Source organism: Ixodes scapularis, unplaced genomic scaffold (assembly GCF_016920785.2).
Source record: "Ixodes scapularis isolate PalLabHiFi unplaced genomic scaffold, ASM1692078v2 PGA_scaffold10__122_contigs__length_95168666, whole genome shotgun sequence".
Taxonomy (NCBI): domain Eukaryota; kingdom Metazoa; phylum Arthropoda; class Arachnida; order Ixodida; family Ixodidae; genus Ixodes; species Ixodes scapularis.
In genome coordinates this window covers 38339796-38366629 of record NW_024609836.1, presented here as the reverse complement: position 1 = coordinate 38366629, position 26834 = coordinate 38339796, and the positions used below count along the sequence as shown (strand labels likewise).

General features: G+C 44.7%; 1 protein-coding gene across 1 annotated transcript; it reads left to right on the top strand.

The window, feature by feature from the left end:
- The first annotated feature begins 2259 nt into the window (after window positions 1-2259).
- On the top strand, window positions 2260-16203 carry LOC120849681 (cathepsin B-like). The gene is made up of 5 exons (XM_040221897.1): window positions 2260-2267; window positions 9118-9251; window positions 11870-12079; window positions 12339-12454; window positions 16062-16203. The coding sequence occupies exons 2-5, from the start codon at window positions 9120-9122 to the stop codon at window positions 16201-16203; spliced, it is 600 nt and encodes a 199-aa protein (XP_040077831.1). The 5' UTR covers window positions 2260-2267; window positions 9118-9119.
- Window positions 16204-26834: the final 10631 nt, after the last annotated feature.

Below are 26834 nucleotides of genomic sequence, written 5' to 3'. Positions count from 1 at the left end.
CAGCCACGGACACGGTTGGATGACCTGAAGCCGGCTCTGGATCGCACTATGAGAGCACGTCAGTCTGAACAGACTTCACGGCGCAGTGGTGCTGACAGTGTGTTCGAAGTGAACGATGAAGTGTTCGTGCGTAATTCCAGGAGCGGCCCCACATGGCTCCACGCAACAGTACTGCAGCGGACGGGACGTGTCCTACGTGGTCAAGGTGCGGACGCCGGATGGACTCCGTACTTGGAGGCGACACAAGGACCACCTGCGTTCAGCGTCTACTGCAGCGAAAGCACCGTCACTCGTGGGGGAGGACGATACCGACACCATCTATCCTGCGTCTGAAGCCGACGTATCACCGCCGTCTACTGTCTCCACAAGGCAAACGGTGCCCGTCACCCCCACTAATGCTGCCCCTCGGCGGTACCCAGAACGCTAGAAAAGACCCCCCGACCACTATCAAGCTTCATGACGTCCAAATTGTGGTAGAGGACGTGCTAGAGGCCGCCGCCGTTGCTATCAGCAGCACGCGTAGTAATGACGTCACCGGGCGCTCTATAAAAAGAGCACCGTCATACGCGCAGCCAGACCGCTGACGGCCATGCGGAATAAAGCTGTTCGCAGTCATTCCTCGTCCTGCCACTCCTTGCCCCGCAGACATAACAACCACGTTTTTTCACAGGTAATAATAGACTTAAGGAATCGCAAAAAGGGAGCATTCGATTATGGTACTTGTCTTGCATGTTTAGTCTTTCTTCGAAACTCACACGTACCAACACGCTCCTCGTTGATCAATTGAACTACCTATAAAGAATAGAAAGGGTTTTGTGTTTTTAAAGTGGGTTTTTGTTAAAATTCAAAGAGTATAATTCTGAGTTAATGTTTTGGTCGCAAATTTGGCGTTTATTCGAGTTTACCTAAGTTAACTAAAGATTTCAATATCTGCAATGCGGCGCTCATTGGAGTTTAGCCTTTTTAGTATCCATCCATTTCTCCAGACGTGCGTGCGAATATAAATATAAAATAATCTGTCAAAAATGCAACAACAAATAGCCGTTTTTTTTTAAATGAACGTTGACGATATTGCTAATCGCTCAGGAACAGAAAGGAGACCATTGTAGCTTCTCTAACAAGTGACCCGGAGCTACAGAACAACTAAAGGGAAGTGTATCGTTTGCTTTTAATGCAATCTTGAACGCTGAAATCTGCTTGAAAACTTTCTAGATATTTACCCGTGAGTGCTTTTTTATATATATACTGAACCCTGGGTATAGAAAACATTCCTGTTCTACGCACAAGACCGTGGTTTGTATAACTAGGAATACAAGCCCGGAAATATGAAAACGCACTTTGGGACTGTAACAAAAGAAACTGACTGGACGCACAGACGGTTCCTATTATTGTAGAATGTGCGAATCTTACCTCGGAAACCGGCAGTTAACCATGCCCTTTTCTTAGTACTTCAAAAATTTGTGTATTTATACTCACCATTACTATCACTTTTAGAGAGTCAGCGTGATTCAAACTTTTCAATAATACATTTTTCCTTCATTGTGAATATAAAGGTAATGGAAGAAACGTTTCCAATGATTGAACTTTGAGTGTTATGTTAATTATTGTCCTTGGATATTTTTTTGTTTTTTCGTTTCGTCTATAAGTCGCACCATTGCCATTGTACAAACGGCTGTTTTTCCTAAAAAAAGTTGGTATATAAGTCGCAACTTTTTGTAAGTACCACTTATATATTTCTACGGTCGACCTGGTGAAACAGCATTGAAAAGCCTACATGTATACATTATGATCGGAATATCTGCGCAAACAAGAGTAAATTTCAATATTCTCGTCAACGAACGGAACGAGAAATATCACACCCGTGGCAAATTTGCGCAGTTTTCCCACTCAGTGTACATGCTCAGAGAAAAAGGAAATCAAGTATGTCGCATCGTTGTATGAGACGGACCGACTGAAATTTGAGGGGGCTTTTACACCGGAAATTACCGCCTATCTTTGAGACCGACAAGAGTTAGGCTGTCTTGTTTAAAAGAGTGCCTAAGAGCTATCGCCAATTGTCTTCCATTGTAGAAAACTCAGGAGTTTAGAAATGCGCTCACGCTATCCTGATAGCGGTCATTGTTCTTTTATCGTTCGTTGTTGGACCGATCAGCGAAAGTAAGATATCAGAGTTGTTGTTGTTGTTGTTTTTTCTTAACCGGTAAGCAGAATCTATAAGAAGACAGAGCGTGGAGTACCGTGCCACGAAGGTCTATCACCTCATACAAGTGAGTACGATGCTGCCTATGCATTGAAAAGGCTTTTTGCAACGTTTCTGATTTGAATTGCCTAAGCTATATACTTATACGTAATCCGCAACATTTCAGTTTGCAATGAGGTAGTTTTTACAGCAGTGTATTGTGTCAAAAGATTGTAGTAACATATAGTAGGCTTATTGGTAAAATATTTGACTGTACTGAGAAGCGTTCCGTCTTTATAAATCCCTGCAGATAAAAGGTATGCTGTCTCTTATAGTGGCTCTAGGAAACTATAAGGGGCGCGATGAATAGGCGACTTGGAGGATGAAAAGAGGAGGTCATTTTCATCGTTCAGCACGCGAAACATCTTTGATTTCTTGCGTTCCCTCGTAGAAACAGTGTTACATATGAAACCAAAGTGTTCTATTAACGGTAAAACTCTTCTTCTAGTCATTTGGTAAGAGTGATAAGGGAAACACACAAAAAACTACTAAAAACATTTCTTTTATTTGCTCGATTCGCACATTTGGCTGAAGCTAGACGCCTGGTTTATTTTTGGAGTACTAAACTTTGCAAGGTGGAAGGTATTCAAAATCTTCAAGTCTTTTTGAAGGGTGATAAGTTATTGTAAAACAACTTAGTATCGTCCTCTGCAAGGTCGTCAAGTGCAAATAACGGTTCACGCTGGATTTGTCCCCAGTTCTTCGAGCGACGTACACGGGTTCATGTTTGAAAAGAAAAACAAACAAAAAAAAAACAATGAAGTACGCATCTCAATAGGTTGGTAAAACTTTGTAGTCGCGTCTTCACGAGCCCCCCCTCCTCCTCCCCTCCCCTCAAAAAAAAAAAATAAAAAGGGATGAACAAGCTTTATTATAACGCTTCTTCTGAAATAGGGATTCTCTGACATCGGTTCTGGCGGGGCGTTGCGGTTGGTTTCAATCAGGCTGCCATGCCCCGTGGTTGTACCTAATCCCGGACAGAAGCCCACTAACAAAAGCTCACAGGACTTCCCGCAGTTTCCAGCCCATTTTATATCACAGTTTAGACCAGCCCGTTTTATATCACAGTTTAGACCAGCCCGTTTTATCCCGAGTTAAATGGTTCGCCCAGGTTATCAAAAAGAAAGGTGAACTTCTGTACATAATGGAATAAAACAGCGCGAAGATAGAAATAGGAAGAGACACACCAGACAGGACAGAGCGCTGACTCGCAACTACGACTTCTTTACTCAACGAAAAAGAGAAAGACAAAGAGAAAGAAAAAAGATAAAATTATACAGGAAAAGAAGAAGAAAAAAGACATTACTGTACGCAATCACACGCGCACCTTTCACCCATGGTAGCTGACTACGGCACGTGCTGGACCCTCATTGTCAACTTCAGGAATTCCAGCTCCTTGCCTGACAACGCCACTGATGCTGCGCTGATACACTTTTTTCCTCTACTCTGGATGTGGAAGGCCTCCAGCACCTCGCGTGTCACTTTGTCCCTGTGTCGTCCCAAGATGGTGGTGGCACTAAAAAACGGCTCGCACAGGCACTCTTTACAGTGAACCGAAAGGTGTCCTCCCACTGTCGCTCCGAGGGAGTACCTGTGCTCGCGGAGCCTTTCATTCAGGCACCGTCCCGTTTGTCCCACGTAGGTGGAGCCGCACCAGAGGGGGATACTGTAGACTACTCCCGTGGCACATGGGACGAACGGCCTGGCGTGCTTCTTGCTACACTTGTTTGTGGCGATTCCCTCTGCCTTCGCATGAACTCTGGGCAGATCTGGCTCATTTTTTCCGGTGCGGAAAAAACCACTGGGATTCCATATCTTTTTGCAACATTTTTTAAATTGTGAGAGATCCTGTGTAAGTACGGGATAACTACAGGTCGCTTGCGTTCCACATCCCGTTGTGTAGACTGGCTACCCTTTACTTTCTTCAGCAGTTTGCTTGCGACGTCTGAAAGTAGTGTCGTCGGATAGCCAGCTTTCCTCAGTCTGTCTGTCTGTAGCCTAAAGCTCTCCACCAGAGTGTGGAGGCAAGATTTTTTGAGCGCTGAGCTCAGACAAGATGTAACGATGCCCCTCTTCACAACCTTCGAGTAGGCCGACCTCCAGTCGAGGAGGCCTTTCTTGGATCGTGGACGATAGGTCCAGCAGACATGCGAGTCTCCTATGCGCAGGGAAAGGTCCAGGTACTGGAGTACCCCTTCTTTTGGGACCTCAAAGGTAAACCTAAGGCCTCCCCCACACTTCTCGAATACCGCCACCACTGTGTCAACCAACGCTTCCAATGTTCCAGATCTTCTGAAAAACACCAAAAAGTCATCCACATAGCGAATTATCTTGATAACACTCGTGCCGCCTAGCTCTCTTTCAATGCCACAGTCCACTTCACCGAGGTAAATGTCACTTAAGACGGGGGCTACGCAAGAGCCGATACGCACACCCGACTTTTGCCGGTAGCACCCTTCCTGCCACCCGACTACCATTGACTGCAGATAAAATAACAACAACTCAAAAAGCTTTCCAGGGATACTCCACTAGAACTCCTGAAAGCCAGTTCTCCATTGGCTTCGATGCAACCTTTCACTGCTTCCAGCAATCTGTCGTGCGGCAAGGAGTAAAAAAGATCTTCCACGTCTATACTACAAGCGTGCCTCATCTCTGGACCCTCTGCTTCGAGGTACTCTACAAGCTCCAAAGAATTGAAAACCCTAAAAGGGTCCTTGATATTCAATGATGATAACTGTTTTTGAGCTTCTGCCCTGGTCCGCCCAAGAATGAGTAAGCTTTTGTCCGGGTCCGCCAAAAAGTAGGTGAGCGTTAGTTCAGGTCCGCCAAAAATTAGGTGACCTTCTATCCGGTTAGCGCTCATACCGTACCCGCAGGATTGCAAGTATACATGGAACGTTATTTTGCGTTTGCAAGTGAAAGAGCGATTATAGAGAAGTGTTAAGAGCTGGAAGGCTATAAATTTGACCCGACCACACTTCAGCAAGGAATGTCGGCGAACGAATGGAATTAAGTTGTTCAGATAGGCGTGCGTTCTGATGCTTATGATAATTGTGAACTATTCGTTGATAGCGAAAAAACACGGAATTTCTATACATGTGCGTATAAGTGCGAATATAAAACCGATGCTGAACGGAGCTTCAATATTGTTCGCGCAATATTCACTTTATGGCTTGCTTGTTAGCAGGGCAATTTGTGGTATGGCATTCAAATTCACTGATTGCCTAAATGCACAGGGTTCTAATAATTTTTTAAGAAAGAAATGAAAGAAAAACAGGCTGTTTTTCGGCATTTATTTATGTTTTTCTTCTTCTGGGGATAATTTTGAGGCAAATTTTATTCCATAAATCTACCCTCCAGTTTGGGTCCTCATTACAAGTTTCGCAAAAAAGAACGTCTTGCGTAAAGACGTTTTTTTTTTGTTTTTTTTTTGTTTTTAATTTTGTGGATGAGGAATATTTTACTCCACTAAGACGCTTTCACGTCCTTGTTCATCCCTTTTTCTTGGTGCGGCATCGATTAACCAGTCTTGGATAGTAACGCGTTACTAGTAACGCGTTACTGTAATTTCGTTACTTTTTTGGTAACTTGTAACTGTAACGAGTTACTTTTTAAAAATGTAACTTGTAACTGTAGTTCTATTACTTTTTTCTGAGGTAACGATAAAAGTAACGACGTTACTTTTGTCGTTACTTTCCAGTTTTTCATGAATAATATATCACTGAACGAGTATAATTTAGCCATTTTTTCCGCTTTCCAAATTGTCTCTTCCGACATTTCGAGTGTCAAGTTATTTTTTGCACAGACTTGTGAATACGTTCTTTCTCGCCAGTCACGATCCGAATATAGCCACGTGTAGGTTCGGTGAAAAAAAAAAGTAGTTATCTTTAGCACGCGCTTGTACTTCGTGACTGAACACTTGCATCTTAGTGTCTTGAAGAACTATCTCTTTTGCGGTTTTTCTTTTTTTCTGCGCAAACGCTTTTTAATCGGGTGAATCAAACAACAATACACGCGGAGGGCACCGCGAATGTTTCGTATTTTAATTAGCGCCGCCACTCCGCACTGCGCATGTTTCGTATTTTGATATGCGCCATTAATCCGGTGTAGTGTCAACAGTCGAGTCAAAAGTTACTGCTGTTTGCGCGGGGTTTGTTTCTGGCTTGCCGGGTACAAGCTGAAATATGTCCAGGGACTGTATGAACCCAGCGCAACCATCAACGAGCCAGCAATAAGCTAGTGCTACGAAGGATATGAATGTTGATAAGAATAAAGAAAAACTACCATGGCCGGCGTACAGAGAGTATTTTGCTGACCTGGAGGAGGTTACTAACACCTTGACCGCAGAAAACGGCACTCTATTGCCTCACCGCCTACCCGGCAATCAAAAACCTTTTCCGGCGAAACAATACAGCAATCCCATCCAGCGCGTTAGACGAGCGCCTGTTCAACAAGGGCAGAGACGTGTTCGTTATCAAACAAGGGAAACTTTCAGAAACTAATTTCGAGAAGCAACTGCTGCCAACTTACAATACGAAGTAAAAAACACACTTTTTAATTTTATGCAAATAAACTTGGTGAAAAGCGTTTTCAAGTTTCTCCTAATTTTTTTGTGTTATAGAAAAAGTAACTGAAAAGTAACGTAGTTACTTTCTAAAAGTAACTGTAACTGTAACGAGTTACTTTCTTTGGTGCGGTAACTGTAACGGTAACTTCACTACTTTTTTCTGAAAGTAACTGTAACTGTAACGAATTACTTTTCAAAAGTAACTTACCCAAGACTGCGATTAACCCAGATTATTTAGTTGATCTTAACAAGCAAGCGCGTAGAGCTATGCTGCCTACGAAAACCAAGCAGCGAATGCAGTCGACGGAGGCGAAATGACGTTCTTTCTGAGGTTCTGGCCTACGCCGCTCGCGGCTTCCATTTCGCTAAAATCCCCAACACACGCCATGCGTTTTTTTTTTTTTTTTTTTATTATTATTATTATTTTATTTTGGAAGTTAAATTTAGTATAACTGCAGATGAAATGAACGTAAACAACATTATTTCTGGGAAATTTCTATCAGAAAGGCACAATCGCATTTCATGAGAGAATATACGTATCTTTTTCAACTTCGTGCAAGCTTTCATTTTTATTATGCAGGTCATGCTTTTGATCGTTCAAGAGTAAGCACAATCAGGCCGATGCCAACGTGATTTTCAAAATTTTAAATGACGTAGTTCTCTTTTGAGTTACATATGTTGTACCTCTCAATATTGTACCTGTAAATATATAATTAGTTTTGTAAACAACATAGATTTGTAATTTCACAATTAAGGTGGTACTTTCAACGTTAGGATTTGTAATGTAAACTTTAACACATTATGCATATAACGTATGCATATTTAAAGTTGCTATTTTTTCCGTGGCAGCAAGTACCAATGTCAAAACATTGTATTACGAAACAGAAAATTGTTTTAGTTTTCCTACATCTCACAAGCGTTTAAGCGACACGTATTTAAGGGAGGATTTTGACACCGATGACAGTGAATTTATTAGGACCAGTGTTTTACTCTTCACGAAAGTAATCGCACACGTGACATATTAAAATATTTTTCATATAAAAATCAAGAATTACATCGCTGAAATATATCACCGGCTGATTTGACTCTAAGTGTTTAATAGTAGTATACAATAAACCACCCCCTATTTCATATTTGTTTCGAGTCCACATGAAGCTGTCCCAAAACACAAAGTCGTGCCGATTTAGGATTATTGTAAGATCCTCTATATTAACTTAGCGCTGCTGTAACTATCACGCCTTGGTGCCACTCTTTTCTTTTCTGTTGCTGCGACTCTCTATGACAGTGTAGAAATTTTATCGACCTTTATGCATATCACTGTTATCTCACTTGCACTATCGTGCCTGGAACGCGTCTCCGACTGGTGTGTTTACCGCGCCCAAAAAGTAGACCCTCGATTTCCACCTGATGACGTCGTAGATGTGTCACGCTGTCGCCGGCCGCGATCCTGGCGGCGTCCCAGCAGCAATTAGTGGATGTGGCGGACGCCTGTTTGTGCTGCGGGTCGGTCTCTAATTTGACAAGTTCACGGAAGCTCCGGCAACCAGCCGTTGGGACACCGAGACGATAGCGACACTCGCATTTGCTTGCGCCTGTTGCCGGAACTTCTGCTGCCGACCACCAGGATCGCTATATCCGACAGCATGACAGTCCGACTTTTATGACGTCATTTGCTACCACTTCGGGGATCCCTTTTTATGTATGGGCGGAATGGGACGCTGAACACACCAGGTGGACACGCGTTCCATGCACGGTACTGATGTCGCAGGCTCACAGTACAGCAATAGGGAATTATAGTAGACCTTTTTCTCCTCCGCTACGGTATCCCTGAAGAAAACGCCGCAGCTGCGCATGCGCGCCGCCAGCCTTCTCTGCATAGTTCAAGGTCTTGTGGCGGATTACGGATCGCTATCCGGGTGCTTCGCGGGCTCCGGAAACGGTCTCCTACAATTCGCCAATATTAGGGAGATTTAGGGAACCGTGTTTGCACATACGATATGGTACGGTGGGCTCTCCGGTAAGAACTGCGCATGCGTTACCTCAGAAGACTCCCATATGCGCTGTTCGTACCGGAGGGCCTATCGTACCGTATCGGACTTGCAAACACGGTTCCCTAAAACTCCCTATTATCACAATATTTCCGCTCCTTTTTTGTGCTCGAAATGCGTGACGAACGAGCGCTGATAGCACCATGTAACATTTCTTTGCTCTTGTAAGTGAGTGCGGCACGAATGTAGTGCAATCTTGTAATCTAATCCATCTCATAAATGTAGGATAACAATGAATAAAATATTGTTCTTGTCCTTTCCAGACATGAAGACAGTCCTCCTCGTTTTTTGTTCGTTGGTGGGTCTCGCTGTCGGGAAAGAAGTGTTCGACAACAGAAAGAATCCATTTTCACAAAGCATGATCGACTTCATCAACTCTTTAAACACGACTTGGCAGGTATACCAAATCATTTTTTTTTGTAAACCTAATTAGTTTCAGAAACAAACCGTGATTTTTAAATCCTGAATGATATGATCCCATATGCTTATTTAATTATTTTTTTACTTTCAATTCAATTTATCTGATACTTATGAGTTGAACTATAGTTCCACCCTCTGGTTTTACAATCTAGCTCACAAATAACGCAGCTAATTTTGAAATTATAAATGCTGCAAAATGTAGCTTCGTTCTTTGCTGAAAATTTAGCCAGGTATTTCTCGAACATTACTCTTTTTTGTGTTTGAGCCGGAACAAGATTTACTGATAAGTTTAACCTTACGGAGCAAAATTTCCGAGCTACTGAAAATCCCCCCAAACTTGTTGATTTTTGTCGCAACAAGCAAGATTTATCTTCAAAGCTAGCGCTTTATGGACTTAGACATTTTAATTTGCCAGTTTGGACACAGAAGTTGATTCTCTTAAAAGTAAAGCGCGCTTTACTGGTTTGTGAACATAACATTGTAAAACATGTTGTTTATGAGCCTTTCAATAATTTTCGTCAATCATTTAGTATGTGGTCGCTTACAAATTAACATGTCAAGAATTTCGGGTGACACTCTGTGTTTAACATTTTATGAATTTACTGTAAACGGCTTTATTTTTTAGAGCTTACTATTTCGGGGATTCGCAAAGTGTGGGTTTGGGGGGACATTTAGCGGGCGCAAAATTTTGCAATTCGGAATGGTCAACTACGTATTTCTTTTTTATCATTATGTAATATAATAGCACGATGAATTTTTCTCGAAATTATTTATGCAGCAAATTACGTCCTCGCAAAAATTAGTCGTTTACATCATATAAAATCAGGCTGAAAACAACATTTCACTTTTCAGGCTTGTCTCACTCTGTGAGCAGAATGATTGTTCACCTTCGTTTTTTTTATTACAAAAAAAACAACAATTCGTACTTTTTTTGCTATATCAAATTCCGATAAGACTTAGGCTCGCCTTCAATATTACATAAAAGTTCACGTGCGAAAACAAAAACATATTTTTGCAACTTAAGAGCAGAGAACATAGTATTATCTCACATGAAGTAGATGTAATCACCGAAAAACAGGTTAGGAGTGCAACAAACCATAAACGGAGACCTTGCAAAGCGTACTTTTGTTTATCTTAAATGGTTGTGCCTTGGAAAAGCAATACTGTAGGCAGAAATTATTTCAAAAGTACAAATATAATACATTTATTATTATTATAACATATCATGGAAAAATATGAGTTCTGAAAGTGCCGATCGGGTTAAAATACATATAACGCAATATTTTTAAAAGAAAAAAAGCGTCAGAATTATTTAAGAACTATACACTCAGTATAATATACTCCAGAAAATGGCGTGCACTTTTTCGACCATAAGAACTGCATTAATGTTTTAGCAATATTTTTTTGTATACGGGGTTTTTTGTGTTTTTTTAAGCTACAGATTTGCTTGACGAAAGCCACGAAAGCTACACTTATGCGGTTTGTGCAGGTGAGTTATACGACCACAGGGACATAGTATAGAAGGCTAATCGTAACGATCAGTTTGATAATTATGTAACATGTGTTAATTAACGTTGTAGTTAGTGAAAATATACATATGATATCAATTCGAAACTTGCCCCTGAGCGTCATCTAAAACCACTCAATCAGTAATTTTCAGAAATACTTGTAGCGCGTGAAAAGCGCAGTAGTGCGCTCAAGTTACCACTAGGGTGCCTTCATGTCCCGACATGAAGGTAATCTAGCTGCCACTTGTGCGGCAGGAGCAAAGCTACCAATGCGATAAGGCGCCCGCGCGATTTTTCAGTTCTTATTATAGCCCCAGGCTTGTACCTGTTGTACAAGTCGTACATTTACCGTACTACAACGCATCCTACGCGTTCAAAGTATTTCTAAAAATTCTTGCTTTAGTGGTTTTGGGTGACGCTCAGTAAGTTTCTAATTAAAACCATATATGTCTATTTTTACTAATTAAGGGTTAATTAACAAATTTTACTTAATTAGCTGACTGATCGTTACGATTAGCATCATATATTATGTCCCCTGGCCGTATAATTCGCCTGCATAAACCGCGTAAGAGTGGCTTTCACGGCTTTTTTGAAACAAATCTGTAGAGCTTAGAAAACACCCTGTATATCAAGATTCAGTATTATGTTTGCACAAATTACAAACTAGTTTTTTTCTGTTTTTTTTTTTTTTTGTCTTCCCACATTAATTGTGTCGACCCCATAATTCATCACATTATAACTTTTCGAAACGATAACTTTTTATGGGAACCCTGCATCGACCTTCCTTCCTCGTGTTGATGTTGGTCGCACCGGGGCAGGGCCATGGGAGAGAGTTTATACAACGGAGCGCAGCTGTTGGTCTGACGTAATAGCGTGCGCGACCAATGGCGTAGCGCGCGGGGAAAGGGGGAGAGAGTGGGGTAAGAGGTGCGCAGCACTCCTCTATTTCATCCCTTCCCCCCTTTCCTACACTGCTCATGTGCGGGGCCTGCCTAGTTAGAGTGGGAACTGCGTGTTAGTGCTATCGAACTTATTGCGCTCGGCGGAATGTCTAAGCTATGTGATATCGTTTTCTGCTGTCTGCAAGGCCGGACCCAACTTCCACAGCTCTGTTCGCGTGGGTTACATTCGTGGTCTCATGGCAGAGCATCCGAACAGCAGCGAACACCGGCTCAAAGAAGTCGTCCATGGAAACTTCTCTGAGGAATTACCCGAGAGCTTTGACGCGCGTCAACACTGGCCTCACTGCGATTCCATCGGCTTGATTCGAGATCAGTCTTCCTGCGGGGCATGCTGGGTAAGTTAAACGTTTCTGAAAAAAAAATCATAATTTTTCGCACTACAAAATCACTGTGTCACCCTGCAGTCCGCCTGATATTGTGGTTTAAAAATATTTTCCAGTAGCAGTCACTATTTAATTATCCGATTATATTACCATTCAGTACTATTATGAGGATCAAAAAGAGTTTATATTTACTCTTTATATAAAAACCATCCTATAAGTGAAACGACGACCTGGGTTCAGTTGATGTGGAACTTATTTTACCATCTAACAGGCTTTTTCTGCAGTTAGTGCCATGTCTGATCGCATCTGCATACACAGCCAAGGAAAGATTCAGGTGAATATTTCGGCGGAGGACCTTCTCACCTGCTGTGACATGTGCAGTTTTGGGTGAGTAATCCAGACGGTGAACGCATATCCAAGTGACAAAATAAACCTTAATAAACTGTAAGCTACCTCAGTTATCGGACATCTAATTGTTGCCAATTATTCTCCACTCCTCAATCACCCGAATGACTATAAGTTTATTGGTTTGACATGAAGATAAAATCAAACTAATAAATAGTTTAATAATCTGTATATTGTTAGGAAAATAGGAGGATGAAGCAAAGTGGAAAGTTGAGCCAGTTGGTTCATGGTTCTTTAAATAATTAAAGGCGCCGAAAAAGACAATGGAAAGTTGAGCCAGTTGGTTCATGGTTCTTTAAATAATTAAAAGCGCCGAAAACGGTGTACGCCAGTGCTACATGACATTAAGATTTTGGCTCGTTATCGCGACCGAACAAGCAGAGAAGTGCATGAGGCATATGCAATTAGGGATAAGGGCGTTGAGTGTGTAAGTGAAGCGTCACTCGCCCTGTCAAAGAGTGAGTTTGAATATTTGAAAGAAGCGTTGCGAGGGACACGCTGATGATTGACAGGGTTCTGGGGCCTATAAATGCATGTACTTTTCAAAACAAACCACAGTTGCGAGTGCGCCTTGTGTCGTTCCACTTCCTTGTCCTTGTCTTTTTCGGCGCTTTTAATTATTTAAAGGAGGATGAAGCACAGGCTCGGTGAAGAAAGCGCACGGAAGCTGGTGATTTTTTTAGCTCGCCTTCCTGAACGGTCGCACTCTCACCATATCTACTTGCACTGTAAATCACATCAACGTTAAATCATCGTATATGACTAACATTCTTACAAGTGGTGAAGGTAAGCGAACTTTCCCCTATCTATCAGCCGCAGTTCTACCCTGGACCCTCGCCGCCGGCAGTCTACCTCTGCCCTCACGCCTAAACAAGCGGGAAACGCGGAAAACACCACTGTTGATGTACCGGTCAAGACACGCCAATGCTATCCCTCCGATTTCTCGGGTACACCCGACGCTGAGGTTCATGACTGGCTGGAGAACTATGATCGCGTCAACCAGCACAGCCAATGGCACGACAGATTGAAGCTTGCCAAGGTCGTTTTCTTCCTGAAAGAAACAGCGCATCAGTGCTACGACAACCACAAAACAAAAGAAAGACTTCTTATCATGGGACAGTTTTAAGGCATACTTTTCGGGTGTCTTTGGCAAACTCGAGAGCCAACTTTCAACTTTATTGTTTCTCTCCAGGAGAGAGGGGGAGGGGTAACAAAAAAGCAGACTGTTGTCGCTTGACAGAGTTTCTCCTCAACACCAGCAACAAGAGCTGGCGCGCCGTTATCAATCTTCTGCCGAGCCATCGACATGCTATATTGAGGACGTCATTCGGCTCTGCCAACGCCGACCTGCCAAGACTAATTAGAAACATAACTCGCGAAGAGCCTCCGGTCTCTTCGATCGCCTGCTGATAGCTTACCCCTTACTACCGACGTTCGGAACATAAAAAAAAAAAAAAAAACGTTCACGAGGACCTCTGTGCTGCTCTCCACCCAATTGCATCAGATTTTTGTGTCTATACACCGGCACCTCCTGCGCCGACTTGCGTCTTGCAGCACGACACCTCCTGCCGCTTTTCAAGGCAGCCATTAAAAAACACTTCCCTGCACGCACTTCGACAGTCACCACCCCGCAGGACGGACACCTGGAGAACAGACGGTCACCGCCCCGTATGTATTTACTGCAACATCCCACGGAACATTGAACGTTACCGTCCCCGCCGCATTGTCAACACCGGTTACAGCCGCTTCCAGACTAATCGTCGCCGCCAGGTTGCCGACTCCGAAAACCGCCCCTCTTTCAGAGATTGACGTTCCATGGGTTCTTCGCAGTGTTCTGCCAAATACTCAACAAATGTATTTAGGTTAAGACACTAAATACCCATTTGGAAATGTATTTAGAGTAGAACTTTAAGTTACTTTTATTACAAACTATCTTGACTAGAGTACAGATACTTTGAAAAGGTAATCGAATTACCTTCGAAGATACCCGGCTTTTAAGGTGCAAGCTTTTCAGAACTTAAAAGACGCATTAACACCAGTTTCAACCCTCGACCACTTTGTTCAAGATGCAACAGAGATTCGAACGGACGCCAGTGGGCACGGTGTCGGCGCAGTGCTGGCGCAAACCATATCTGGTGTTCAACGTGTCATTGTGTATGCCAGTCGGACTCTCACCAAGTGCAAACGGAATTACACCATAACCGAACGAGAGTGCCTAGCCGTATAATATGGGCAATTACTAAATTTCGGTCTTATCGCTACAGCACTCACTTTACAAAAGTTACGGACACCCTTGCTGTCTTACCAGAATTAAGGGATTTCAAGTCGCGAAAATTGCAAGATTACGATTTTTACAATTAAGTACAAACCTGGCAAACGACTCCTCAATGCAGACAGTCCTTCGAGATTCCCTCTCCCGAATGACCACTCTCATTCTACAACAGTCAGCCAGGTTCACACTGCCGTACTTCTAGACACTATTGACATTCGTAGGCCGCAACAGACGATACGGTAGGTCCCATAATTTCTTGCCTACTTGGAACAACGAACGTCCCCCCTCTCCCTCTCGCCCTCGCCCCCCCCCCCCCCCCCCCCCCCCCCCCGCATGTGGCCTCATTCTTCTTCCGGCAGCGTAGGCGGTCGGTTGGTGAATCATGAGCTCCGTCGGAGCGGTGGTAGCGGCCCAGCCGGGCCGTGGTGACAGGCATGACGCTTCTACTTCGGACTGTCAGGTTATACTGCCTCCCCTGCCAACTGGAGCTGCGGTGTTGAACACCATGTTTCTGCACGCTGACATCCGCGGGCGCCCGTACCGCGTCGAGGACTTCCGCGGCGCCCTGGGCCACCTGGAACTGCTCCACGGGGTTCTCGCCTTGGGGGCGCTCCAGATGAATTACGTCTGGGCCGTGACTTTCAAGTCACCGGAGGGTAAGCGGAAGACCCTTGTGGCGGGTGACCTCGTCGTCAAGGGCCGACGATGCATCGTTGTCGACCCGGGTAACCGCGACATCCGTGTCAAGCTCCACTGGCTCCTATATCACGTCCCCGACGACAAGGTGAAAACCACACTCGCCCCTTACGACACGGTGACCGAAATGGGAGCCGAGAAGTGGCGGGTGCAGAGAGTCATGAACTGCGGGTCAATGACGCGCACGGCTGTCATCCGGCTTAACCCTGGGCTCGGGTTGGACAAACTGCCGCATCAGCTGCCTATTGCCGGAGGGCAGGTGCTCGTCGTGGCGCCGGGCAGGGCACCACTCTGCCTGCGCTGCGAGAGGACCGGCCATATCCGCCGCGACTGCCGGGTGCCGAAGTGCCAATCCTGCCATCGGATTGGTCACGACGCCGCCCACTGCGTCAAGACTTACGCTGCGGCAACGGGCCGCAGCGTAGGTCTTGACGCAGTCAAGCCCTACGCTACCCGGAGCTGAACAGGCCAACGCTGACCACCTCATGGACGAGGCGGATGCGGAGCAGACAATCAAAGGAGCGGGTCCTTCTACCGGGACGACTGTGAGCGGAACCTCCGAGCAAGTTGACCCACCCGGATTGGAGCACCCGCTCAAGACGACTGACGCCGCCATCACAGCCAATTTGACGTGGCGTCAGCCAAGAAGGACGAGGCGACGGCAGGGAAGGATGAAGTGTCGACGAAAGGGGCGCCAATTAAAGCGACTGAGGGACAGCAAAGCAACGAAGTCAACATGGTCGACGCTAGTGCGCTCGCCTGAAAAAGGCAGCGTGAGCATGACTCCGACACCTCAAAGGTTGGCAACGATTCATGCCAGTCTGAACCACCAGTGAAGACTGCGCCAACGAAAAAGAGAGCCCCACGACCTTCTCCGAGCTTGGTGCCTGAACCCCGAGGCCCGGACAAACCGGCCGGCTGATGCGGCCCCGAACCAGCACTTGGTGAGAGTCTCTCGACTATGTGAGTCCCTGTTTCGCGTGGACGTCCAACCTTATCAATAAATTGAAGGTCGCGACGCTGAACGTCTGCGGGTTGGCCTCGCGTCGAAAACAATACCAAGTTAAAAGGTTTCTCATCGACAACGATATCGACGTCCTCGCGATTCAGGAGACAAAAGTTCAAAGTGACGAAGAGACTGCGTGCCTGCTGGTTCCTTTCTTACATCATTTTGAAGTTTGCGTAACGCACGCAAATGGAATGTCTGGGGGGTGTGTGTTATTTTTAAAGAAATCGTTGAATGCACAAGTTGAATCCGTCGTTTAGGCATCGCGTTTCAAGCCGCCCTCGGGTACAAACGGCACAACGGTCCTGTTATTGCTACGCACTGGCGGCACCTCCGATTATTACACGATACCCGCCGTTTCTTTTCTTGCAGCCGGAAAGACAAACAAGGAGAGGCGGCAGAAAACTCCGTTCTTTTTTTGGACCTAAGTGTGTCAGCTATCGTCGCGAGTGGCGTGCTGTGCGGCGAAGAGGCTTTAAAAAGCGACGCCGGGTTGTGGTGTGAGAGTTCAACTTTAAAAATTGTTTTCTCACTTTAAACAAAAAGTACTTTTATTAAACTTTCAAATTAAAAATCTTATCAAATGTTCTTCCAAACCCACAATGTTTTGTATTTTTACTTAGACCACCTCAAGGTGAAATAAGCGGCTGTTTATGCGTCAAAACGCAACTTTTGTGCAACTTCAAGATTTCTGTTTACTGCGAGATATTTCATTGAGCGGTTTGAAACATTTTTTTTCTAGATTATATACCTGCAGGGCAGTTCTATTAAGTCCCGGGAGCAATTACATATTTTTGATAAAATAACAAAATATTAAAATTTTCAAAATTTTTTTTTAATATTTAAATTAAACAAACCTTTACAAGCCCAACCACATTGTAAGTCAAAATTCGTGCAGATTTAAGAAAAAATATTGTTCGGTGTTTCAGTGAAAAGCTGAGTTTTCGTCAATTATTGAGTGATGTTTTAGTTTCATGCTGTTTTTAAAACAAAACCGCGCTCACGTCATCAAAACATTTTTTTGCCAAAAATATTTCAGGGCATGGCTACAGACATTGAGGCAAAAGGCCATGAATTTTTTTTTTCTAAATCGGAAGGAGTCGAGCGGCAACATCTGGGACGTTTGACATGGAATGACCCACTACTCACTATCGCGATAAACCACAATATATGTTCGCCCGCTAAACAAAAAAAACAGTTTCGAGGGGCATTCTTCCTCAAAATCCCAACCGTCAACCCGACGACCTTGAAGATGCAAGTAGTCCGGGGCGCAATAACACATTGCGCAATTTGAAGAGGTAGTATTAGCGACACGCTTATAGATAGCGCCAGCTGACAGATGGATTTCTGGCATTTTGATGGGCCACTAACTTATTTAAAGTTTATCACAATGAGAACCTCTGGCAAAAAGATCTCGTAAGAGATATATTCAAGAACTCTAAGTCTTCCATATTGTGGCGCCTGAATTTGTATTTAGGCCCTGGTTTATTTTTAAATGTTCATGAAGAACGGAACGAAAAAAGGGCTTTTTCAAGCAACTTTAAGTTGCCGTAAAACAATTTTAACATTTTGATCGGGAAATGTAGCGCCACAATATCACTCCGTTTTTTATTATCTTTCTGATAAAGCCATTCCCAATTCAATCCGTTCGGTGGCTGCTGAGAAAAAATATCGAAAATTTGCCCCTGGAATTACATAGGGCTTGGGAGCTGCAATCTCCTGTTAACGGAAAAGCGAATCCAATCCACCCTTTTTCCACGCCCTCGAAATGCCAAGAGAAAACAAGTGGAAAGGAGGTATACTGACTAAATCGCGTCTTGCACCGTCAATATTGCTCAAAACAACCTTTGCTTCTTCACGTAAAATTAGTTTTTTGACACGCGTGTCCCACCCAAATTGTTAAAAAAAATTTAGAGGTCTTTTAAGCTGTCGGTGATTATAGTCACCTCATTTAAATAAATTTGAAAATATGAGTTCCTGCAGACTTGCTCGCGGTACTCATTACAAGTATCTGGAGCGCGTCTCCGACAGGTGTGTTTATCGATCCTATCCAGCGCATACATCAAAAGTGGTCCCGAAATGGCAGCCAATGACGTCACAGAGCTCAAGAGTCCTGCTGTCGGATGTCGCGATCCTGGTGGTTGGTCTTAGAGATGCTGGCGAAAAGCACTACCTAACGCGATTGCGTCCCCGTTGTCGCGCGGCTTCCCAACTTCTGGCTGTCCCGAAGCTTCCGTGGCCTGCCACACTTCAGAGTTACCTGCAAGCAGAACAGGCGTCTGCCTCATCCAGCACTGCTGCTGGTGCATGGACACCGCTAGGATCGCGACCGGCTACGGCATGACACTTCTGTGACGCCTAAAAGAACTTCAAGCCAACTACAGCCTTATCTTTGACGGCACCTTTGGCAAGATAGAAGGTGAGCGAGCCACTTCGTTTTTTGAAAGTGCAACGTCCGAAGTTCCTCAAAGCAAGAAACGTGCCTTACGCACTTCAGTCGGCCGTAGAGGAAAAGTTGCAAAAGCTGAAACAAATGGGTGTCATTACGCAAGCGTCAACCAGTGAGTTTGCTACGCCTATTATACCGGTAGTTGAAAAGGACGGCACCATACGTGTGTGTGGGGATTACAAAACAACGTTGAACCCTGTCCTAGACACGGAGCAGTACCCTCTGCCCAAGCTTGAGAAAATACTAGCTGCGCTCGCCGGTGGCAAATAGTTTTCCAAGCTAAATCTTAGCAGGGCATACCAGCAGGTAGAGATGTCGGAGGACTCAAAAAAGCTTCTCACATTAAACACGCACAAAGGGCTATTTGAGGTGAACAGACTCTCTTTCGGAGTAGCGTCTGCGTCCGCGTTATTCCAGCGCATTATGAACAACATACTTAGACTACCGGGTGGCATATGCTACCTTGACGATATTCTCGTCACGGGAACAACCACTGAAGAACACCTCAGAAACCTTGAAGCCGTGTTTTGTAGACTTCAGCAGAGAAGTGTCCACGTCAAGCGTGAAAAATGTGAGTTTCTCAAAGAAAGCCTGCCGTATCTGGTGCACATTATCAGCGAGACCGCCGTCAAGCCAAGCGAGGAAAAGGTTCAAGCGCTGCTGCATGCCCCAGCGCCTACTAACAGCGCACAGTTGCGTTCACTGCTTGGACTGATAAACTACTATGGAAAATTTACGCCGCGGTTAGCAACGCTTGCCAAGCCTTTTTGCAGGTTCCTACAGAGGGTGCTCCCCGGTGCTAGGATCAGAAATGTCAAGATGCCTTCCAAGCCATCAAGGCAGTCTTGTCGTCGACGGAGGTGTTGGCACACTACGAACCGGCACGCTCGCTGCAGCTATTCTGCGATGCGTCTGCGTACGGTCTTGGCGCTGTACTGTCGCACGTCATGAAAGATCGCTCGGTAAGGCCTACGCTTCCCGAACGTCATCAAAGGCTGAGGAAAACTATAGCCAGGTTGAAAAGGAGGCGCTCGCCCTAATCTTTGGCGTCAAGAAATTTCACTTCTACAGTTATGGTCGGGAGTTCACGTTAATTACTGATCACAAACCCTTGGAAACGATCCTTGGGCCAAAGAGTGGTATCCCGGGAATAGCCGCCTCAACACTGCAGAGGTAGGCGGTAACTCTTTGAGCCTACAAGTATAAACTTGTCTACAGGACGTCAGCAGACAACGCGGACGCGGACTGTTTTTCACGACTTCCATTACAGTCCACAGATGTAGACGACAGTCACGACGAGACGTTTTATACGCTGCGGTTGGCATCTCTACCGGTCACCAGTAAGAACATTGCGCGTCAGACAGAGCGTGATCCCGTCCTCAGCTTGGTCGTAGACTTCACCAAGAAGGGATGGCCATTGCATCTTCATGACAAAGTGTTGAAACCCTATTTTGACAGACGCAGGGAACTCACAGTCCACGAGGGGTGCATGATGCACGGAATGAGAGTCGTCGTGCCCCTGAAGCTTCAACAGCTGGTCCTGGAGGAGCTACACCAGGGACACCCAGGAATCGTGCGGAGCTAAGCACTCGCCCGAAGTTACGTATGGTGGCCCTCCTTGGAGACAGACTTGGAGAACCAAGTGAGACAATGCACGGCATGCCAACAGCAGCGCCACATGCCACAAAAGGCACCATTGCACCTGTGGTCATGGCCGACACTACCATGGACACGGGTACATGTCGATTTTGCGGGTCCTCTTCGCGGTTGTATGCTACTAGTCATTGTAGACGCGCATTCTAAATGGCCTGAGGTCTTTGTCACGACGTCTATCACCGCAGAAACAACGATAACAAAACTGCGCGATCTATTCGCTCGGTATGGGGCACTAGAAGCTCTGGTTAGTGATAACGGTGCGCAGTTTACATCGTCTGAGTTTAAGGAGTTCCTTAAAGAACATTCAGTCCGGCAGGTTCTCACTTCTGCATATCACCCCAGCAGCAATGGAATCGCAGAGATTTGTGCAAACCCTAAGGAACGCACTTCGAAAGGGCCCTGCAACTGAAAGTATAGAGGAAACATTGTCAAAATTCTTAATGACGTATCGCAACACTCCGCATGCGACGACTCAAGAAACCCCATCTTTTCTTTTTCTGGGACGTCAGCCACGGACACGGTTGGATGCACTGAAGCCGGCTCTGGATCGTAATATCAGAGCACGTCAGTTTGAACAGACTTCACGGCGCAGTGATGCTGACAGTGTGTTCGAAGTGAACGATGAAGTGTTCGTGCGTAATTTCAGGAGCGGCCCCACATGGCTCCACGCAACAGTACTGCAGCGGACGGGACCAGTGTCCTACGTGGTCAAGGTGCGGACGCCGGATGGACTCCGTACTTGGAGGCGACACAAGGAACACCTGCGTTCAGCGTCTACTGCAGCAACAGCGCCGTCACTCGTGGGGGAGGACCATACCGACAGCATCTATCCTGCGTCTGAAGCCGACGTATCACCGCCGTCTACTGTCTCCGCAACGCAAACGGTGCCCGTTACCCCCCCTAACGCTGCCCCTCGGCGGCACCCAGAACGCTAGAGAAGACTCCCCGACCGCTATCAAGCCTCATGACGTCCAAATTGCGGTGGAGGAAGTACTAGAGGCCGCCGCCGTTGCTATCAGCAGCACGCGTAGTAATGACGTCACCGGGCACTCTAAAAAAAACAGCACCGTCATTCGCGCAGCCAGACCGCTGCCGGCCATGCGGAATAAAGCTGTTCGCAGTCCTTCCTCGTCCTGCCACTCCTTGTCTCGCAGACATAACAACCACGTTTTCCACAGGCAATAGACTTAAGGAATTGCAAAAAGGGAGCATTCGATTATGGTACTTGTCTTGCATGTTTATTCTTTCTTCGAAGCTGACACGTACCAACACGCTCCTCGTTCATCAATTGATCTACCTATAGAGAATAGAAAGGGTTTTGTGTTTTTAGAGTTGGTTTTTGTTCAAATTCGAAGAGTGTATTTTTGATTTAATGTTTTGGTCGCAAATTTGGCATTTATTCTAGTTTACATAAGTTAAATAAAGATTTCAATATCTGCAATGCGGCGCTCATCGTAGTTTCGCCTTTTTAGTAGTCCATCCATTTCTCCAGACGTGCGTGCGAATATAAATATGAAATAATCTGTCAAAAATGCAACAACAAATAGACGTTTTTTTTTAAATGAACGTTGACGATATTGTTAATCGCTCAAGAATAGAAAGGAGACCATTGTAGCTTCTCCTCTAACAAGTGACCCGTAGCTACATAACAACTAATGGAAGTGTATCGTTTGCTTTTAATGCAATCTTGAACGCTGAAATTTGCTTGAAAACTTTCTAGGTATTTACCCGTGAGTGCTTTTTTTATAAATATACTGAACCCTGGATATAGGGAACATTCCTGTTCTACGCACAAGGCCGTGGTTTGAATAACTGGGAACACAAGCCCGGAAATATGAAAACACACTTTGGGACTGGAACAAAATAAGCTGACTGTACGCACAGACGGTTCCTATTATTGTAGAATCTGCGAATCTTAACTCGGAAACCGGCAGTTGACCATGCCCTTTTTTTTAGCACTTCGAAAATTTGTGTATTCATGCTCACCATTCCTATCACTTTTAGAGGTCAGCGTGATTCAAACTTTTCAATAATACATTTTTCCTTCATTGTGAATATAAAGGTAATGGGAGAAACGTTCTCAATGATTGAACTTTGGGGTGTTATGTTAATTACTGTCCTTGGATTTTTTTTTTGTATATATAAAAATATATTGCAGATTTCAGTCTATAAGTCGCACCATTGCACAAACGGCTGTTTCTCCTAAAAAAAAAAGTCGGTATATAAGTTGCAACTTTTTGTAAGTACCACTTATATATTTCTACGGCCGTCCTGGTGAAACAGCATTGAAAAGCCTACATGCATACTTTATGATCAGAATATCTGCGCAAACCAGAGTAAATTTCAATATTCTCGTCAACGAACGGAACGAGAAATATCACACCCGTGGCAAATTTGCGCAGTTTTCCCACTCAGTGTACATGCTCAGAGAAAAAGGAAATCAAGTATGTCGCACCGTTGTATGAGACGGACCGACTGAAATTTGGGGGGACTTTTACACCGGAAATTACCGCCTATCTTTGAGACCGACAAGAGTTAGGCTGTCTTGTTTAAAAGAGTGCCTAAGAGCTATCGCCAATTGTCTTCCATTGTAGAAAACTCAGGAGTTTAGAAATGCGCTCACGCTATCCTGATAGTGGTCATTGTTCTTTTATCGTTCGTTGTTGGACCGATCAGCGAAAGTAAGATATCAGAGTTGTTGTTGTTGTTGTTGTTTTTTCTTAACCGGTAAGCAGAATCTATAAGAAGACAGAGCGTGGAGTACCGTGCCACGAAGGTCTATCACCTCATACAAGTGAGTACGATGCTGCCTATGCATTGAAAATGCTTTTTGCAACGTTTCTGATTTGAGTTGCCTAAGCTATATACTTATACGTAATCCGCAACATTTCAGTTTGCAATGAGGTAGTTTTTACAGCAGTGTATTGTGTCAAAAGATTGTAGTAACATATAGTAGGCTTATTGGTAAAATATTTGACTGTACTGAGAAGCGTTCCGTCTTTATAAATCCCTGCAGATAAAAGGTATGCTGTCTCTTATAGTGGCTCTAGGGAACTATAAGGGGCGCGATGAATAGGCGACTTGGAGGATGAAAGGAGGAGGTCATTTTCATCGTTCAGCACGCGAAACATCTTTGATTTCTTGCGTTCCCTCGTAGAAACAGTGTTACATATGAAACCAAAGTGTTCTTCTAACGATAAAACTCTTATTCTAGTCATTTGGTAAGAGTGATAAGGGAAACACACAAAAAAACTACTAAAAACATTTCTTTTATTTGCTGGATTCGCACATTTGGCTGAAGCTAGACGCCTGGTTTATTTTTGGAGTACTAAACATTGCAAGGTGGACGGTATTCAAAATCTTCAAGTCTTTTTGAAGGGTGATAAGTTATTGTAAAACAACTTAGTATCGTCCTCTGCAAGGTCGTCAAGTGCGAATAAGGGTTCACGCTGGATTTGTCCCCAGTTCTTCGAGCGACGTACACGAGTTCATATTTGAAAAGAAAAACAAACAAAAAAAAAACAATGAAGTACGCATCTCATTAGGTTGGTAAAACTTTGTAGTCGAGACTTCACAAGCACCCCCTCCTCCTCCCCTACCCTCAAAAAAAATAATAAAAAGGGATGAACAAGCTTTATTATAACGCTTCTTCTGAAATAGGGATTCTCTGACATCGGTTCTGGCGGGGCGTTGCGGTTGGTTGCTATCAGGCTGCCATGCCCCGTGGTTGTACCTAATCCCGGACAGAAGCCCACTAACAAAAGCTCACAGGAATTCCCACAGTTTCCAGCCCATTTTATATCACAGTTTAGACCAGCCCGTTTTATATCACAGTTTAGACCAGCCCGTTTTATCCCGAGTAAAATCTTTCGCCCAGGTTATCAAAAAGAAAGGTGAACTTCTGTACATAATGGAATAAAACAGCGCGAAGATAGAAATAGGAAGAGACACACCAGACAGGACAGAGCGCTGACTCGCAACTACGACTTCTTTACTCAACGAAAAAGAGAAAGACAAAGAGAAAGAAAAAAGATAAAATTATACAGGAAAAGAAGAAGAAAAAAGACATTACTGTACGCAATCACACGCGCACCTTTCACCCATGGTAGCTGACTACGGCACGTGCTGGACCCTCATTGTCAACTTCAGGAATTCCAGCTCCTTGCCTGACAACGCCACTGATGCTGCGCTGATACACTTTTTTCCTCTACTGGATGTGGAAGGCCTCCAGCACCTCGCGTGTTACTTTGTCCCTGTGTCGTCCCAAGATGGTGGTGGCACTAAAAAACGGCTCGCACAGGCACTCTTTAGAGTGAACCGAAAGGTGTCCTCCCACTGTCGCTCCGAGGGAGTACCTGTGCTCGCGGAGCCTTTCATTCAGGCACCGTCCCGTTTGTCCCACGTAGGTGGAGCCGCACCAGAGGGGGATACTGTAGACTACTCCCGTGGCACATGGGACGAACGGCCTGGCGTGCTTCTTGCTACACTTGTTTGTGGCGATTCCCTCTGCCTTCGCATGAACTCTGGGCAGATCTGGCTCATTTTTTCCGGTGCGGAAAAAACCACTGGGATTCCATATCTTTTTGCAACATTTTTTTTTTAAATTGTGAGAGATCCTGTGTAAGTACGGGATAACTACAGGTCGCTCGCGTTCCACATCCCGTTGTGTAGACTGGCTACCCTTTACTTTCTTCAGCAGTTTGCTTGCGACGTCTGAAAGTAGTGTCGTCTGATAGCCAGCTTTCCTCAGTCTGTCTGTCTGTAGCCTAAAGCTCTCCACCAGAGTGTGGAGGCAAGATTTTTTGAGCGCTGAGCTCAGACAAGATGTAACGATGCCCCTCTTCACAACCTTCGAGTGGGCCGACCTCCAGTCGAGGAGGCCTTTCTTGGATCGTGGACGATAGGTCCAGCAGACACGCGAGTCTCCTATGCGCAGGGAAAGGTCCAGGTACTGGAGTACCCCTTCTTTTGGGACCTCAAAGGTAAACCTAAGGCCTCCCCCACACTTCTCGAATACCACCACCACTGTGTCAACCAACGCTTCCAATGTTCCAGATCTTCTGAAAAACACCAAAAAGTCATCCACATAGCGAATTATCTTGATAACACTCGTGCCGCCTAGCTCTCTTTCAACGCCACAGTCCACTTCACCGAGGTAAATGTCACTTAAGACGGGGGCTACGCAAGAGCCGATACACACACCCGACTTTTGTCGGTAGCACCCTTCCTGCCACCCGACTACCATTGACTGCAGATAGAATAACAACAACTCCAAAAAGCTTTCCAGGGATACTCCACTAGAACTCCTGAAAGCCAGTTCTCCATTGGCTTCGATGCACCCTTTCACTGCTTCCAGCAATCTGTCGTGCGGCAAAAAGTAAAAAAGATCTTCCACGTCTATACTACAAGCGTGCCTCATCTCTGGACCCTCTGCTTCGAGGTACTCTACAAGCTGCAAAGAATTGAAAACCCTAAAAGGGTCCTTGATATTCAATGATGATAACTGTTTTTGAACTTCTGCCCTGGTCCGCCCAAGAATGAGTAAGCTTTTGTCCGGGTCCGCCAAAAAGTAGGTGAGCGTTAGTTCAGGTCCGCCAAAAATTAGGTGACCTTCTGTCCGGTTAGCGCTCATACCGGACCCGCAGGATTGCAAGTATACATGGAACGTTATTTTGCGTTTGCAAGTGAAAGAGCGATTATAGAGAAGTGTTAAGAGCTGGAAGGCTATAAATTTGACCCGACCACACTCCAGCAAGGAATGTCGGCGAACGAATGGAATTAAGTTGTTCAGATAGGCGTGCGTTCTGATGCTTATGATAATGTTGAACTATTCGTTGATAGCGAAAAAACACGGAATTTCTATACATGTGCGTATAAGTGCGAATATAAAACCGATGAATATTGTTCGCGCAATATTCACTTTATGGCTTGCTTGTTAGCAGGGCAATTTGTGATATGGCATTCAAATTCACTGATTGCCTAAATGCACAGGGTTCTAATAATTTTTTTTAAAAAGAAATGAAAGAAAAACAGGCTGTTTTTCGGCATTCATTTATGTTTTTCTTCTTCTGGGGATAATATTGAGGCAAATTTTAATTCATAAATCTACCCTCCAGTTTGGGTCCTCATTACAAGTTTCGCAAAAAAGAACGTCTTGCGTAAAGACGTTTTTTTGCTGTTTTTTTTTAATTTTGTGGATGAGGAATATTTTACTCCACTAAGACGGTTTCACGGCCTGGTTCATCCCTTTTTCTTGGTGCGGCATCGATTAACCCAGATTATT

Bases quoted from the DNA above. Each gene is read 5' to 3' on its own strand.
- LOC120849681 (XM_040221897.1), top strand. From the start codon at position 9,120: ATGAAGACAGTCCTCCTCGTTTTTTGTTCGTTGGTGGGTCTCGCTGTC. The intron at 9,252-11,869 runs GTATACCAAATC...GCTGTCTGCAAG, and splicing joins CTTTAAACACGACTTGGCAG to GCCGGACCCAACTTCCACAG. The intron at 12,455-16,061 runs GTGAGTAATCCA...CCGCCATCACAG, and splicing joins TGTGACATGTGCAGTTTTGG to CCAATTTGACGTGGCGTCAG.